Raw genomic sequence first — 15103 nt, 5'->3', positions numbered from 1 at the left:
CTTAGATTTCTTATCTATTAGTTAGTTATCCTTAGTTAGAAGTATTGCCTACTAGAATGTTTTGTTTTTTTTTTTTTACCTTTTATGTGTTTTTGTGGAGATAAATGTGTGAATACCACTGATCTAAAGTGTGGCAGGAATCTTTTTAAGAATTTGGTTAATTTAATCAATCAACAACAACCTGCATAATTTCTAGTTTTTATTCTGTAGATCAGAAATTTCAGTTACCAGGTTGGAATCCATTACCGCATTTCTCACCTTTCTCTAAGGCTTAGAATCCCCGTCAATGCCTACCACTGTGACTTTCCCTGCCATCCTGCATCCTGCAGTCTGCTAGATTTCTCCTTGGAGAGAGAATGGAAATTATGGCAAACCCGGTTCAGAATTTGACCATCAATAACCCCCATTCCATTCCACTGCCTCTTTGATATCCCCATTTTCCCTTAGGGATATACACATTGTGAACTTGTGCTGCCTAAATAGGTACCCATGTTGAGCACTGTTGAGGTTACATGCTTATCCCAAGAACAAAGGCAAATGTGGCATTTAAAGGGACTGTTTACTTCATTATAAATGTAGAGGTGACAGTTCCAAAAGCAGTTCCTTGTCAGAGTTTAATCACTAAAATCTATACGCATTATTTTCAGGTTTAATATACCTTCTTTGAGAAAAATATTATGATATAGGTGAAACCACTTGAAATTTGAAGTCAAAATATGACTGGCCTTGTTGTTTACTATCTGCGTGTTAGTTACTTAGTCTCCTCTGCTTGTATCTTTGATTTAAAAATGTGTGTGTACTAATGTATTACCTACCTTTAAATCCTTATAGTGATATTGGTTGCATAAAAGGAGATGATGTATGTATGAATGCATAGTGGTTATTATTATATGTAGTAAAAGCCATGTTCCTTGGTTTGACATGAAATCAATACGATTTTGTATGCTGATGTTATTTTGAACCACTATAAAGTGAAAGATTCTTATTTTCATTTACATGATCAATAAAGTTTCAAACCAATTCATTTGTAATGACACAAGACCTTAAAAGTAAAAATGTTTTTGCAACCAAGTATGCCACAGAGGTAAACATCAGGTGTTTTTATAATTAAGATAATCTGAAGTTTTTAATAAGCTATATTACACATGGACTGCTAGCGGTGCACAGTCGCTGTCATCTCTTTTATAATAGTGCTTTTAGTATTCCACTGAAACATGACCAGTGAAAGCATAATATTCTTAGTTACCATTATGAGGAGCTCTGTATATTACAGCTTCTCCACTGTGTCTGCTGTTAGCTAGAAAAATGCTGGGAGCAATAACAGCTACTATCAACAGGGAGCCATATTAATTATTTGAAATGTGCCTCATAAGAGAAATCAGCAGAGTTTATTACAAGTTGAATATTCCTTGAAACAGGAAGGTTACTCTAACTGTTATCATAATCTATGTATCGTTAACTTTCCTTGTTTAGGAAAAGAGATTAACAGCCCTGTAGATTGCTATAGTAAATGTATAAAATATAACTGCATATTCCCATTATAGAAAGAAAGCGGTGGGTTCTGTACTTTTACCCAAACCTTCTTTCTATAAAGTAGCTTTAGAAATTGAACTCTGTAATTATGCTTTCTTGCCTTAAAATCCTAATCGCTTACTGGATTATCAGTATACAAGCTATAGCTACTTTGAGCATTAGAAAACTCTTTTGTTTTGAAGCTAGCAATTTTTTTCAGTCAGCGTCTAGTCCTTCAAATCAACTTTAACTCATGAGACAGAAAATGTATTACAGATATGCAAGTGAGCTGGCAGAATGCTTTACAAGAAACAGAGAGTGAATCCATCTAGCTGCTTTTTTATATTGTGGTTAGTTATTTTTACATCAAATACAATAAGCAAGTAGGAGTAGTTTTCTACTCAAATAATAAGTAAAAAGTTTAAAAGTAATCATAAAAATAAGGTATAAATTAATTAGGGTTGTAAAGTTATCTAAATCAGTGCTATTCAAAGTGTTATCTGACATAGATGCCAGTCTGCAGACCATTTATTACTGATCTGCAGTGAAATAAATGCAAACATTAAGAGTAAATGTTTAGAAACACTTAAAGCAAATTGATAGAGTACTTAATGTCTGTTTAATAATGAAAAATGGGGACTTGTATTTTATGTCTTTGTTTTTAGTTTTTGCATTTCATTTTTCTTGTCAATCATTTTTATTGTATTTTTTAAAGCGTCACTCAACAATAAACTTGTGATTTAACAACAACAACAAAAGTAGATGGCTTAGGAAGGACTGATTTAATTGGTTGATGTTTGGATGACACATAATGATTCTGTGTTTGGATAGATCTGTCTGCACTCTATAATGGTTAGTAATTCAGTGTGAAGAGAGATGTATGACATCATAAAACCAAAAAAAATGCAAAAAGACATAATTATAATATCTTAACATTTATTTTTGGGTCCACAGGACAGGCACATCATGGACAGGTACCATACATCTCTCCACCAATTCACCTTGACTCTGAGCTAGAAAGACCCCCTGTTAGAGGTGAGTTGTATTCCTTTTTTTTTTTTTTTTAGTTTAAAGAAAAAGAAGTTTATTCATTCTTTGTTGAAGACAGTTAATTAAATTAAAGATAACTATAAATATGTATCTTACAATGCAGTGCCTATTTAAAAAACAGGAGGAAAATGGTGTGTAAGGAATAGAATAACAGAAAGAGTAAGTCTTATTTATAATAAGATGTGAAATATTGTTTTGAGAAATGTTTGTAAACCAAATAAGAAATGAGGATCCATAGTGGAAGACTAGTTGAAAACCAACCTAGATTTAGAGATTACCAGATAACCGTTACTTTTTTTTATTGGAAATTTCTTCTTCTACTATCCTTTTTTATTTTTAAATAAATTAAGATGTCTTAATCTAAGTCGTATTGACAGATTTATTTCCTTGCAAAGTGATATATTTTATTATTATTCCTTTTAAAAGTCATTTTATTATTAATATGATAATTTAGTTTTAAAGTATATAAATTAAAATTATGTATTTAAATTGATGCCTTCTGTTTAAAGATTTTTAAAAATAACGAGTCATACAAAATAGAAGTTAAAAGTAACATTTATCTCATAATCTAAATACAGAATTTATCTTCCTACTTTTTAAAATTAATGATTTTTAAATGTTTTATAATGTTCAAACTAATGTAATAATAGACAAACTTTTAATTTTATAAACACCAAATATCCTAAGGTTAATTTTTCAGTTTAAAGTAATATGGTATATTTTCTTTTTTTTTTTCAAAGGTGAACATAGATTCATTTTTATTTTATTTCATTTTTTTAAAACATCTTTATTGGAGTATAATTGCTTTACAATGGTGTGTTAGTTTCTTCTGTATAACAAAGTGAATCAGCTATACGTATACATATATCTCCACATCTCCTCCTTTCCTCCCCTCCCTCCGACTCTCCTCAGTTTGTCCCAGTGGCATGGTATATTTTCTTATACTTTCAGTAGTATACAATAAAAGTCATTAGATCTGACTTTTATGAGCATGTTTTCTATACATGCTATTTCCTCTTCCAGGAGTCTCTTACCTTTTCTTTTCTACCCAATAAGTTTCTACCAGTGTTGCAATGCTCTGCTTTACCTTCAGTTCCTCTGTTAAGCCTTCCCGTGTACCAGGCAGGAGCTAAGTACATGCCTCTGTCCTCCAGATATCCCCTGTGCTTGCCTCAGTTATTATACCTAAAACACTGCATTTTATTTTTCAGCTTGAATGTTCCCTTTCTCTTCTGTAAGATCCTTGAGGGCAAAGAGTGTCATAATTATTATTTCTCCTCCAGCCACTGGTCTGTGCTTGGCACGTAATAGGAACTCATACAATGATTTCTGTCTAAGTGACTGAAAGTGAAGGTGACAACCTAAATTGTGAAGGATGTATCCTCATTTTTCAAGAAGAAAACTGAGCAGGGACAATCAGAGAACCTTACAAAGAGGAAGTAGAATGAACCAAAATATGTATATGTGAAAGTTGTGATATTTTTAAGGAAATGTGCTGAGCGCACAGTAAAATGGGAGCAGTTTTAGAGGAAGAGACTGGGAAGATGTAATGAGGGAGATTGTGAAGGATTCTGTGTCTCATGCCAAGGAGTTTGTATTTTATCCTGGAAAAAAATCATCAAATATTTTTAATTTTTTAAAAAATTTTCCTAAGTTAGTGGGGTGTTACATCATAACAGAATCAGTTCTTGTTATGAGAAAAGTATCTTTGAAGTCAGTGTAGATGATGAAAGATTGACAGAGGGAGGCCATTTCAGTAATCCAGGTAAAAGATGATTGGGAAATTAGTTAGGAGTGTGTTGGCGGCAATGGTAGGGTCTGAGAAGTGTTTTGAAGAGACATGGCATTGGCTGAACTGATACAGGGAAAAGAGCAGAAATGCCTCTAAGGTTTCTATATTGATTAACTACTTGGATGCTTATGACATAATTTCTCATCATGAGGAAGAGATGAATTTTAAATGGATGCCTTGTTTTAGACATGTTAATTCTTAGTAGAATGTTGTTCCCACCAAAGATGGAGATCTGTTTATGCAAGTTGGTGACCTTAATATAATTCAATTCTTCAGACATGATCCCAGTATGATTTGGGAAGAATACTATAAAGTCTTGGGTATGACAGTGTAATAATCTACTCCAAAAGTTAGTGGCTTAAAACAGGAAACATTTTTATAGTTCTCATAGTTGGTTGAATCTCATATGTGCTGACTTGACTGAGGCTGGATGTTTAGTAGTTAGCAGGCTGGTTGGATTTTCAGGGGAGGAAACTCATTCACATGTTTGGTAGTCACCTTGATGTCATCTGCAGTGATGGCCATATGGCTCTCATCTTCCAGCAGGCTAGCCCCAGCTCATTCCCATTGTGACAGGATTCCCTGCAATGAGTAGGAAAGTCCCAAAGTTCAGGTATTGTTTAAGACTCTACTTGTGTCATGTTTGTTATGTCCCATTGGCCAAAGCCAGTCACATAGCCAACCCTAGACTTAAGAAATGGACTCCGTCTCTTGATGGAGGAACCACAATCCAAAGGACCATGGATACAGGAAGGAGAGGAATTTGGGCCATTTCAACCTACTGTAGCTAGGCAGATAAAGAGTAAAATAAATTTAGAATGAAATAAGACAAAAATTGAGTGATAAAATGAAGGGATTTATAGCCAATAAACTTAAACTTGGGAGCTCTAGACCTTTCTTATCTTTAATTTCCTCAACTACCACACAGAAGTTCAGAAATAAGAACTCCTCACAGTGTCTTTGTGAGGATTAAGGATGATACAGAATAGAGTCTGGCATCTGGTAAGCCCTAGATAATATGTGGCTATTACTATCGATACGAACTTTGGGGTTTGCTGTTGTGACATATGGGAAGAGACTGGGCCTTGGAGCCAGGCAGACCTGCATGACCGTAGACAGCTTCTGTCTATCAACTGTAAAACAAGTTTTTAAGGATGATTAAGTGAAACAGTTAGTGTCAAGTTCCTGGCAAATAACCTGACATAAACTAGACCCTGAAGAGTTAGTAGGCAAGTAGGCATTATTAAGAGCTTCACTTTAAAGCGGCATCATCTTAGTAAAAGTAGTGATGGTATTGACCTGGTGAAGAATGATTTACTAGAATCCAGCAGTGATCTCTGCTTTTTATCTACCTCAAATTGTGCTCTCTACCTTAGAAGAATTGTCTTGATAACTTCTAGTTCTCACATAGTTCCTCTACATGCATTGACCCAGAGACCCTCCTAAACTACTGTGAGTAATGCAATTGCAGTTGTAGTCATTAGTTCATGTGCCATAGTCCTGTAATTTTCAAAAAAAAAAATGAACATTTAATTGAATAAATAAAGGGGTTTCTATAAATCACCAAAATAACATTGCAAAAGATCTTGTGCTTTTTTTTCTTAAAACTATCTAATATTGTATTTGAAAACAAATATTGGAAATGGTAAGAGTTGGCAATATCATTGCTTTGGAACCACAAAGTATTTCCTTTCAACTTTCAACTCTCACCCCTCATCTTCATTTACTGTTTCTAATTATAGTGTACATTTTTGATATTTATGCACAGTCAAATTACACAAATGACCTGTACATTATCTATATCTATGTACAGAGAGGGAATCTCTCATGTATATTATAGGTTTCTATTTGAATTTATACAATAAGATAAATTAGGTTCTTTAAATACTTTGAAATTCTGTCTCTAATAATTTTTGTGTGATTATATAGCAATATCCTTTGAACTACCTGAAAAACCACATTTGCTAACAATTTTTTCTATTTTTCTACTATAATTTTATACATATTGAGAAAATGAGAGCTATGTCTTGATATTCCCCTTCCCCCACTGACCTACAGTTCTGTGTAGTCTCTTTCTTTCCCACCCTGTACCTATTTCCACTAGTGTACATGCATGTTCATGTTTTAGGAATTATTGCTTTATATATTAATTCCCTGTGTATTTTACAGACTTGACTATATTTTCATAGGAAAATCATACTTAAGCTTTTTGATATCCATCAAGAGAGCAATACAAAACAATGATTAAAATGTATTAATATAGCTATCAATATTAGAACAGGGAATTTTCAGTAGAAAGTATGAATTCTCTAACATACAATTACATATCAGATTGTTTCAGATACTTTGCCATTTTATTCTGTTCTTATCTCAAATATTTTGGATTACTTGGTACCTTTTTTTTTTAACAGTGATTGTGCTTTGAATATTTGAGATAGTGAGCTAATTATTGGTAACTTTGGAATTGTTTTTAAACCTCTATTTAAAAAAATAATTATATAATTATTTTTCAAAAAGTATATGTGTTACATTTTCATTTCTTTTTCATCCCCTTAAGTTCTATATGTAACTTATGAATCATTTTGGTTTTAATCCACATGTCACCATACTACCTCCTTTCTATTCTCTTGATTTCTTTCACTTTTGCACTCACTTTTTAGGGAAAAAATAGTTTGTGAAATTGATGCATTTGTTTGTCAAAATGTATTTCTTTTTTGGTACTGTGTATTTTAATTGTGACCAACATGCTCTTAGTAACCATATGGAAAATGTAGTAACAAGTTACCAAATAACCTTGAATAAAATGTTGAAATCTATATTTCAAAATAGCTGAAGTATATAAATTCAGTGGCACCCACCCCTGATGAGTAAATTTGAGAGATTCTGTTGTTTAATGTGATCATACATGGCATTTGGTCACATAATTTATGACTGTGATAACTTTATATGCATTCTTCAACTTATAGATTTTATTACTGAATAGGAGTGTAAATTCCAATAGTTTACTAGTGCATTAATGTCACAATACATTACAAGGTAATTAACCAGAGCTGCCACTATAAATAGAAAAAATAGTCACAGCCCTCACTATAAACTACTTAATAAAAATAAGATCCTGAGTCAGCATTCACCATTATAGTAATTTTTCTTCCCATATGTCTCATTAATCAGGACTTTTAAAAAAAAATAGTTTCATCTAGAAGCACTATTATTTTTAAACCTTTCATTATTAAAACAAGTTTGTTACAATTTTGTACTTAATTTAATGGGATTATTATATATTTCTGTATGCAAATAAGTTCTGTATGCTTTTCAGACCTATTTCCCAATTTTGTGTGTTATATCTGAAATGAACGTCTACTTTGTTATTTTTGTAGCAGATTTGTAAATCAGTGCAATGGAATTCTTAGCAGGGCTCATTAGAAGTTGCAATTCTGAAGGACATGTGTCCTCACCAAGGATCCTCTGTCCCTAACCTTTAGTTTGCTTCCTAACTACTCACAAAATACTCTACCCCAAAATCATGTCTGTATTACAGACAGAAGCACTCAATGAAGGTGTTTGGGTGGGAATTTATTTTGGAAGCTGAATTAGAATCCTAAGCAGAGGTGAATATTGAGACTCAAATATACCATTTGAGGCACGCTCTTCTGTTGAAACTCTGTTGTTTTATTTTTGGTTTGGTTTTGTTTCATTGTTTTTCTATACAATTTGTTGACAGCCTTAGCAGTTAATGATAGAACCCTACCTATGAATTCTTCACAACATCACTAGCAATTCAGTTTAGATAAGTTCCCGTCAATAACCAAGAAAAGACATTAACTTCTGAAAAATGTCCTCCATTTTATTACTAAGGATGATATTTTGAATAGTTTGCTACATAAAAATTTGCCAGTTACCAGATACATTCCGCCTTCTAATATGGTAAACGACTAGTAATAAAGCTGGTGAAAACAGTACTGTATTTATTCTGTATAGTAATGTGTATAGTCTTCCTTTAGGTAGAATCTTATGTTTGATCAGAAGTCTAATACTAAACACTAATTTATACAGTTGCTAATTGTTGACAGTTACAATTTATACTCTGAAAAAAATCTAAAATATTTGGGCACATTTGGAAAACAGCATCTATTTTTTTAAACTTTTTTTTCTATAATAAAATGAGTAATATAAACATGGTTCCATTGGCAGATAATCAATGAACTAGAATAATGCCAGGCATTAAGTTTCATGTGCAAACTAAATTGCATTCAGCACATCCACACACTGACAATATTTTTTTAAGTTCAGAATAAACAGATGGTCCTGCTTGGTACATATATATTAAAAATAAGCTATAGCCAAAGATTCAGCATCACAAACTTGAGATGTTAACAAACGATATTATTTAGTGAAATATAAAAGCATTTGATGTTGATTAAAATAAAATAGGAACAAGACATCTGGCATTCTTATTGAGGAGTCTCCAGGCTTGTCCTTTAAAGTGCTGTGATGGTGTTTTTCTAACTTACCTGGTTAGCAGATATTATATGGTAGAACATAATTTCCTAGCTTTATTCACCCTTTACCCAAGGGAATAAAAATTAAACTTGCATATAACAGAGTACTTTGACCATGTTAAGTAAACACCCTTTTCCTACACTTGCAAATGCCAAGCATTTTTTTTGCTGTGTTTAAGTACACTGTGGACACCTACAAGATAGAGGCAGAGAGTATAGCTTGTTATTATTAATGGTAAACACCACTCCCATTCATTAAGTATACTTGAATTTGGGTTGAATTTAATTGAAGTTAAATTCTAAACTTGATGGTAAAATGTGCTTTTTATTCAATATTGTTAGGAATAAGTAGGAGGGTTTTGTAAACTGTAACATACTTTCCAAATATAATATTGTTGAAAAGCCAACATTTATCATTTGAAATAATTTAGCACACTCCTGCAGGCCCCTTGTGGAAAATAATTCATGTGTTGAGAATAATTATTCCAGAGAGTAGTGTGATCTAGTAGTTTATCACATTAGGTTCCTAGTCAACTTGTCTTGGCATTCTCTCAGTGAGCCTGAATGAGAAGAAGGGAGCTTGTTTGAATTCTCTTTCCCATTGGCTGATGGAATGATAGCCTAGTATTCAAAGGGTATTAAGTAGAAGCTTGATACAGTTGTGATCTGAACATTTTCCTTCAGGTTCAGTGTGCCTAATGGCGAATCCAGTGATAATGATCCTTGACTTGAATATGACAATTCCTCCATTGGAGCTGTTGTTCAAGGCAAGGGAAAGTCTCCACGATTAAGATATCTCTAAGAAGCTATGACCAGGGTTCAGTTCTCTGAACTTCACAACTCCCCACACCTCCTAACCACTCCCGGCTTTCTGTGCCCCCTCCTAAGGTTGCTCAATGGCCCAGCTCTCCTAAGACTGCTACCACAGGTTCCAGTACTTACTTCTCTTTGTCTTATTTTGATTTGTCTCATTCAGATCAATGAGAGTAGAGCTGCTTTATCTTGTTTTTTTTTTTTTTTTAATTTTTATTTATTTATTTATTTATTATTTATGGCTGTGTTGGGTCTTCGTTTCTGTGCGAGGGCTTTCTCTAGTTGCGGCAAGTGGGGGCCACTCTTCATCGCGGTGCGCGGACCTCTCATTATCGCGGCCTCTCTTGTTGCGGAGCACAGGCTCCAGACGGTCAGGCTCAGTAATTGTGGCTCACGGGCTCAGTTGCTCCGCGGCATGTGGGATCTTCCCAGACCAGGGCTCGAACCCGTGTCCTCTGCATTAGCAGGCAGATTCTCAACCACTGCGCCACCAGGGAAGCCCTGCTTTATCTTGTTGAGGGAGAAAATATTTAGTATTTTCTGAATGTCACAACTTTACGGTGAGGTATTGCTAGTCAATAATAATAACAATAATAATAAGGGCTAATATTGATTATGCAAATTAACCTTAAGTCCTATGTTCAAACTAAAAATTATCCATATGATCCCCTCTCTCCCAATTCCCAAAGAGAGCCAAACATACTATTCTTCAGAATATTACAATAGATACCACCTTTTTGAGTTGACGAGGTATGAACACTTAATATTTATACTTAACATTTGTGCCACGCTCTATTCTAAGCACTTGACATGGATTATTATTTCACTGATTTCCCGAATACCATGAATCAGGTAGTATTATTATTGCAACTTTGTGAATGAAAAAACTGAGACATAGAGAGTTTTCTTTAACTTCATAAAGGTCGGACAAGTATTAAGTGTTGGAGCCAGGATTCAAACCTAGGCATCTGTAAAATCTGGTATGGCAGTTTTTCATTTATACAAAAGGAACTGTGACTTAATTTCTAAAACTACATACTATATAGCAAGTATTTAGTAATGAAACATATTGTCAGCAAGCAATGAGAGAGCTGACCATCCATAGTAGAGTATTTTTTTTAAAAATTCTCACTGTTTCCATTATTCATCTCTAGAACACAATATAAGTAGTTTGAACACTTATGTACTATTTACTACCCAGTAACAGATACATTTTTTGTCTGTTGTCTTTTTCTATAAAATAGAATATCTTTGTTCTACTGCTACTCTGTTACTTTTTACTCTTTTCATAAAATGTCTCACTGTTTCCCTCAAAAGAGGTATCTAATACTGTGTTTTTCAGTATTCTCTCCCCAAAATGGTTATTTATGTAATCACCAGAAAATAATTTTTTACCTGTATACTCAAAATAATTGATTGAATACCAGGAGCAGACAGCAGGCTGATAGTTGTATTAACTGCCACCACTAGAGCCTGGGATGGGGTGAAGAAGGAGTTGGCTTGACCTCCGAATATAGCAGTCACCTGCATCCCTACCTGCTGAATACTCACAGCTATAAGGTTATAATTTTTTGCTGTACCCACACAACACATGCATACACAAACACACACACACACACACACACACACTACTCAGGAGTACGTTCTTTAATATAACAATTCTTACTTGACAATAGGTTTAGAAGATAGGTATGATAAAGATAAAATGTATGGTAAATCCTTAAAATGTAAAATATCTTTTACTTTTAGAGTCAGTTGCCCGAGATTAGATAAGATCTCTTTTCTCCAGATTCATCTTTTATACCTGGATGGTAAGATTGAGACTATTACAGATACGATCAATGTATCATGAGAAATGAGGAGGGAGAGGATCTTGTTTTCTTAGTTCTAAAAGGCATATTTTTCAGTATGGGAAACATTACTTTGGGTATTATTCATCACATAACACCCCAAACAGCATTGCCTTCACAGTAAGAGACATTTGGCTCCCCCAATGCTAAGAAACACTTTTCTCTTTGTTAGTTATAGCTCTGGGTCCAGCAATTATTTCCAGTTCTTAAGAATTCAGCAAAAAACAATTTCCCTAACTGAAGCAGATAGTCCTGTTAAGTTTAGTATCAGAGTCTCCTGGGTGGAAGAACATGGAAGTATGCAGCTTCAGTTCTAAGCCTCAGATTTCATCCTGATAACCTTAATTTGCTACGTATATGATCTTGGACAAACCCAATAGCCACCGCAACAAACTCTCTCCCAAGATTTTTTAAGTATCAAATACAAAATATGATACTATATGTGAAAGTGCTTCATACCCTGTGGAATGCTATACAAATATTGTTTAATATAATTTAGCAACAATACTTTATTGCTCTAATCTAAAACTCATTTTAGCTCATATAGATCAAGGAAATAAGTCCTCAAGGGAGTCTGAATGTTCTTATCCTCCTTAAATCCTATTGGCTGAATTATGATACAGTTTCATATTAAAAATAACCATATTTTTCCTGTGAATGTCTATACATTTATTTTACTTTTAAAAATTATTTATTTATTTATTTTCGTCTGCGTTGGGTCTTCATTGCTGCACGCAGACTTTCTCTCGTTGCGGCGAGCGGGGGCTGCCCTTCGCTGCGGTGCGCGGGCTTCTCATTGCGGTGGCTTCTCGTGTTGCTGAGCACGGTCTCTAGGCATACGGGCCTCAGTAGTTGTGGCACGCGGGCTCAGTAATTGTGGCGCACGGGCTTAGTTGCTTTGCGGTATGTGGGATCTTCCCAGACCAGGGTTCGAACCTGTGTCCCCTGCATTGGCAGGTGGATTCTTAACTGCTGCGCCACCAGGGAAGTCCTGAATGTCTATACATTTAAAATCTCAAACATGTATCAGACAATAAAGCTATACATCAGCTTTTCTTTGTGCTCTCCTGAAAGACTAACGTACATTCAGTGTTCAGTGTTCTATGCAGCTGCATCTTATGCATAGGTTAGATTTTGAACTTAGGGGGTAAGGCCAAAAAAATAAAACATAAAACCCACCTTGAAAAGTGCTCAGAATTGTCTATAAAATATGGTTTATCCAACAGTGAGTTATTCCTCAATATCAGAAAATGTGAATAAAAAATACCTCAAATCTCTCTTGGGAATGGAGGTCCTTGTGTGATGAGTGCTGTGGAGAGACATAGAGCCGAGGGAACATATCTCTGCTTCTGTAGTCACTCTGGGCCTTGCGCTCCTTGAGTAAAATGGCAAATGGAATCTTCCCTCAAATCCTTTTTGAGTGAATATAGTTGAATTTAAGTCAAATTAATTTTGATGTGACTATACTATAGTGAATACCTTCTATGTGCCAAGCACTCTACAGGGGACAGGCAATACAGTGATGTACAAGAGAGAACAGCTGGACCTTACCTAGCAGTGGAGGAGGTAAACAATAGATCAAATACAGATTAAACAAGCAAGGTTATGAATAGGTTATGGTTAGAGCTATAAAGGAGATATATAAGGTGGATGGTCAACCAAAACCATTCTAGGTTGACTATTGAGCTGAACTGTGAAGAATGAAAGTGAGTTAGCCATGATTAAAGTTGAAGGATAGTGTAATCAAAGGCCCTGAAGTAGAAAAGTCATGATGTGTTAACCCATTTGTTCACTAAGCAGATACTGATTAGGCCCTCACATGTACCAGGCATTGATGGAACTGTGCAGTTTACAAGTCTGCCAAGACTTCAGTTCTCATGAAACATACACTCTAGACAGTTAGAGAAACAATAAATGAAGAGAAAAATTAACAAATAAGTGGATGTGATCATTTCTGGAACATAATGAGAGGGGGGACTGGGGATACAGGCAGAGTATTTAGGCAAGACTCAGATCATGAAGGGCCTTTTCAAGGAAAAACCAGAGCTGGACAGTAAAGGGATAAAAAAAGTTTTGGGGTTTTTTTCCCAGAGCTATTCTATAGAGGAATAAAGACCCTGGGATAGAAGGGACATCAACTCCAAATACAGCACAAACAAGTGGGAACTTATAGCCAAGGAACAGGGTGGGGGGAGGCGGTCACTGGATGAAAAATTACTAAGAGGAAACATCACAGGTGAGGGGGATTCTGGAACCACCTTAATAGGATTCTTGCTGAAGACAGGCCAGGGTGATAGGACATCACTCTGGCCTGTCTTCAGCCAGGGGATGGTGGAGGATGAGAATCTGATCAGATATGGAAGGTGATCAGATATTGAGGGTGGGAGTTCTGACTAAACTGACTTAACAGGGTCCTTGCTAAAACTGGATCGTACAAGGAAGTGCACAGATGGACTGAGAAGAAGGTTCAGGAGTCTAATTAAAGTTTGATCAAGCAGAGAATCTTTGTCAGCCTTGTAGGCCATGAAAGGAGTTTGGCTTTTATTTTAAGATCTGTGAGGATCCCTGAGGAATTTTTACACAGAATACTGCATAATCTGATTTTGATTTTAAAAAGATGACTCTAGCTATAGGGTGGAAAATGGCATAGAAAGAGGTAAATCCAATCATATTGGTGTGACCTTTATTTAAATTTCATTTAGAGAATTAAATTAATTAGAGAATTAATTAAATTTTTTGAAGATTTTCTTTCCTTCTTATCACTCCATTTTTCACATTACTGGCCTTTGGGTAATGTGAGACTTCTCTGATCCAGAAGTAGCAGAAAAATCTGGAAACTGTCTGTGGGACTAACTGCTGAGCCCTTTAGAAGTAGGACCTGAGGGAACACATCCCTGGATTCCAACAAATGCCTGGGGATTACAGTCCCTGGAGGGAAGACTGGCATTAAGTGCTAGCAGATAACCCATGAAAACACTGCATTTGCTGGGCCCAGGCTGGGTACACTGAATATTGACCCTGTTAAAGCAACAATAGTCTTAGTCACTTGGCTGGGTGACTGCTAGGCTGTTAAGCTACTGGTCAGGTTGGTCTGCATTGCCTCTGAAACTGGGAAAGGCTTCATTGTCTACAACTGGAATGATGTGAAATGGGAAAAAAGAAGCTGGCAAAAGGGTTTGTAGCTGAGATTATAGCAGATCTTTGTGTACTAAACCTAGCAATTCAATGTATCCTATAGAAACCACAAAGGACTTTGGGTATAGAAGGCATTAATACCACTATTTTGCATAGAAATGTTGACTACTCTGTTTAGGATGGATTAGGAATAAAGAAAATTAGTACGTTATTTAAGAAAGGATTCTTAGGAATACAAACTTAAAGACAGTAGCAATGGGAATACAAAAGACGTGATGGACTCACAGACATTCATGTATGCAGTTAAAGCATAATAGGACGTGGTTATTGGTTGGATATACTGGAGAGGGAAAAAAAATAATTCCTTGATTTCTAATTTGGATAGTTTGGGTAAATATTTATACTGTCCTGGAAGACAAGGGAAATCCATGTTCAAACTAAATATCACCCAT

The 15103-nt window shown here is 35.0% G+C and overlaps 1 protein-coding gene across 6 annotated transcripts in view; it reads left to right on the top strand.

The window, feature by feature from the left end:
- The window catches only part of ADGRL3 (adhesion G protein-coupled receptor L3), a 563136-nt gene that overhangs the window by 303278 nt on the left and 244755 nt on the right, over positions 1 to 15103 (top strand). For all 6 annotated transcript variants that reach the window (XM_068542874.1, XM_068542873.1, XM_068542871.1 and 3 more), the window contains one exon: positions 2467 to 2547. In XM_068542874.1, coding sequence (XP_068398975.1) covers positions 2467 to 2547 — 81 coding nt within the window. The remainder of the gene's footprint in view (positions 1 to 2466; positions 2548 to 15103) is intronic.

The sequence above is a fragment of the Eschrichtius robustus genome, chromosome 4, assembly GCF_028021215.1.
Source record: "Eschrichtius robustus isolate mEscRob2 chromosome 4, mEscRob2.pri, whole genome shotgun sequence".
In the NCBI taxonomy this organism is placed as follows: Eukaryota; Metazoa; Chordata; class Mammalia; order Artiodactyla; family Eschrichtiidae; genus Eschrichtius; species Eschrichtius robustus.
The sequence above is the reverse complement of the archived record's forward strand: the minus strand, read 5'-3'. Positions and strand labels throughout refer to the sequence as shown.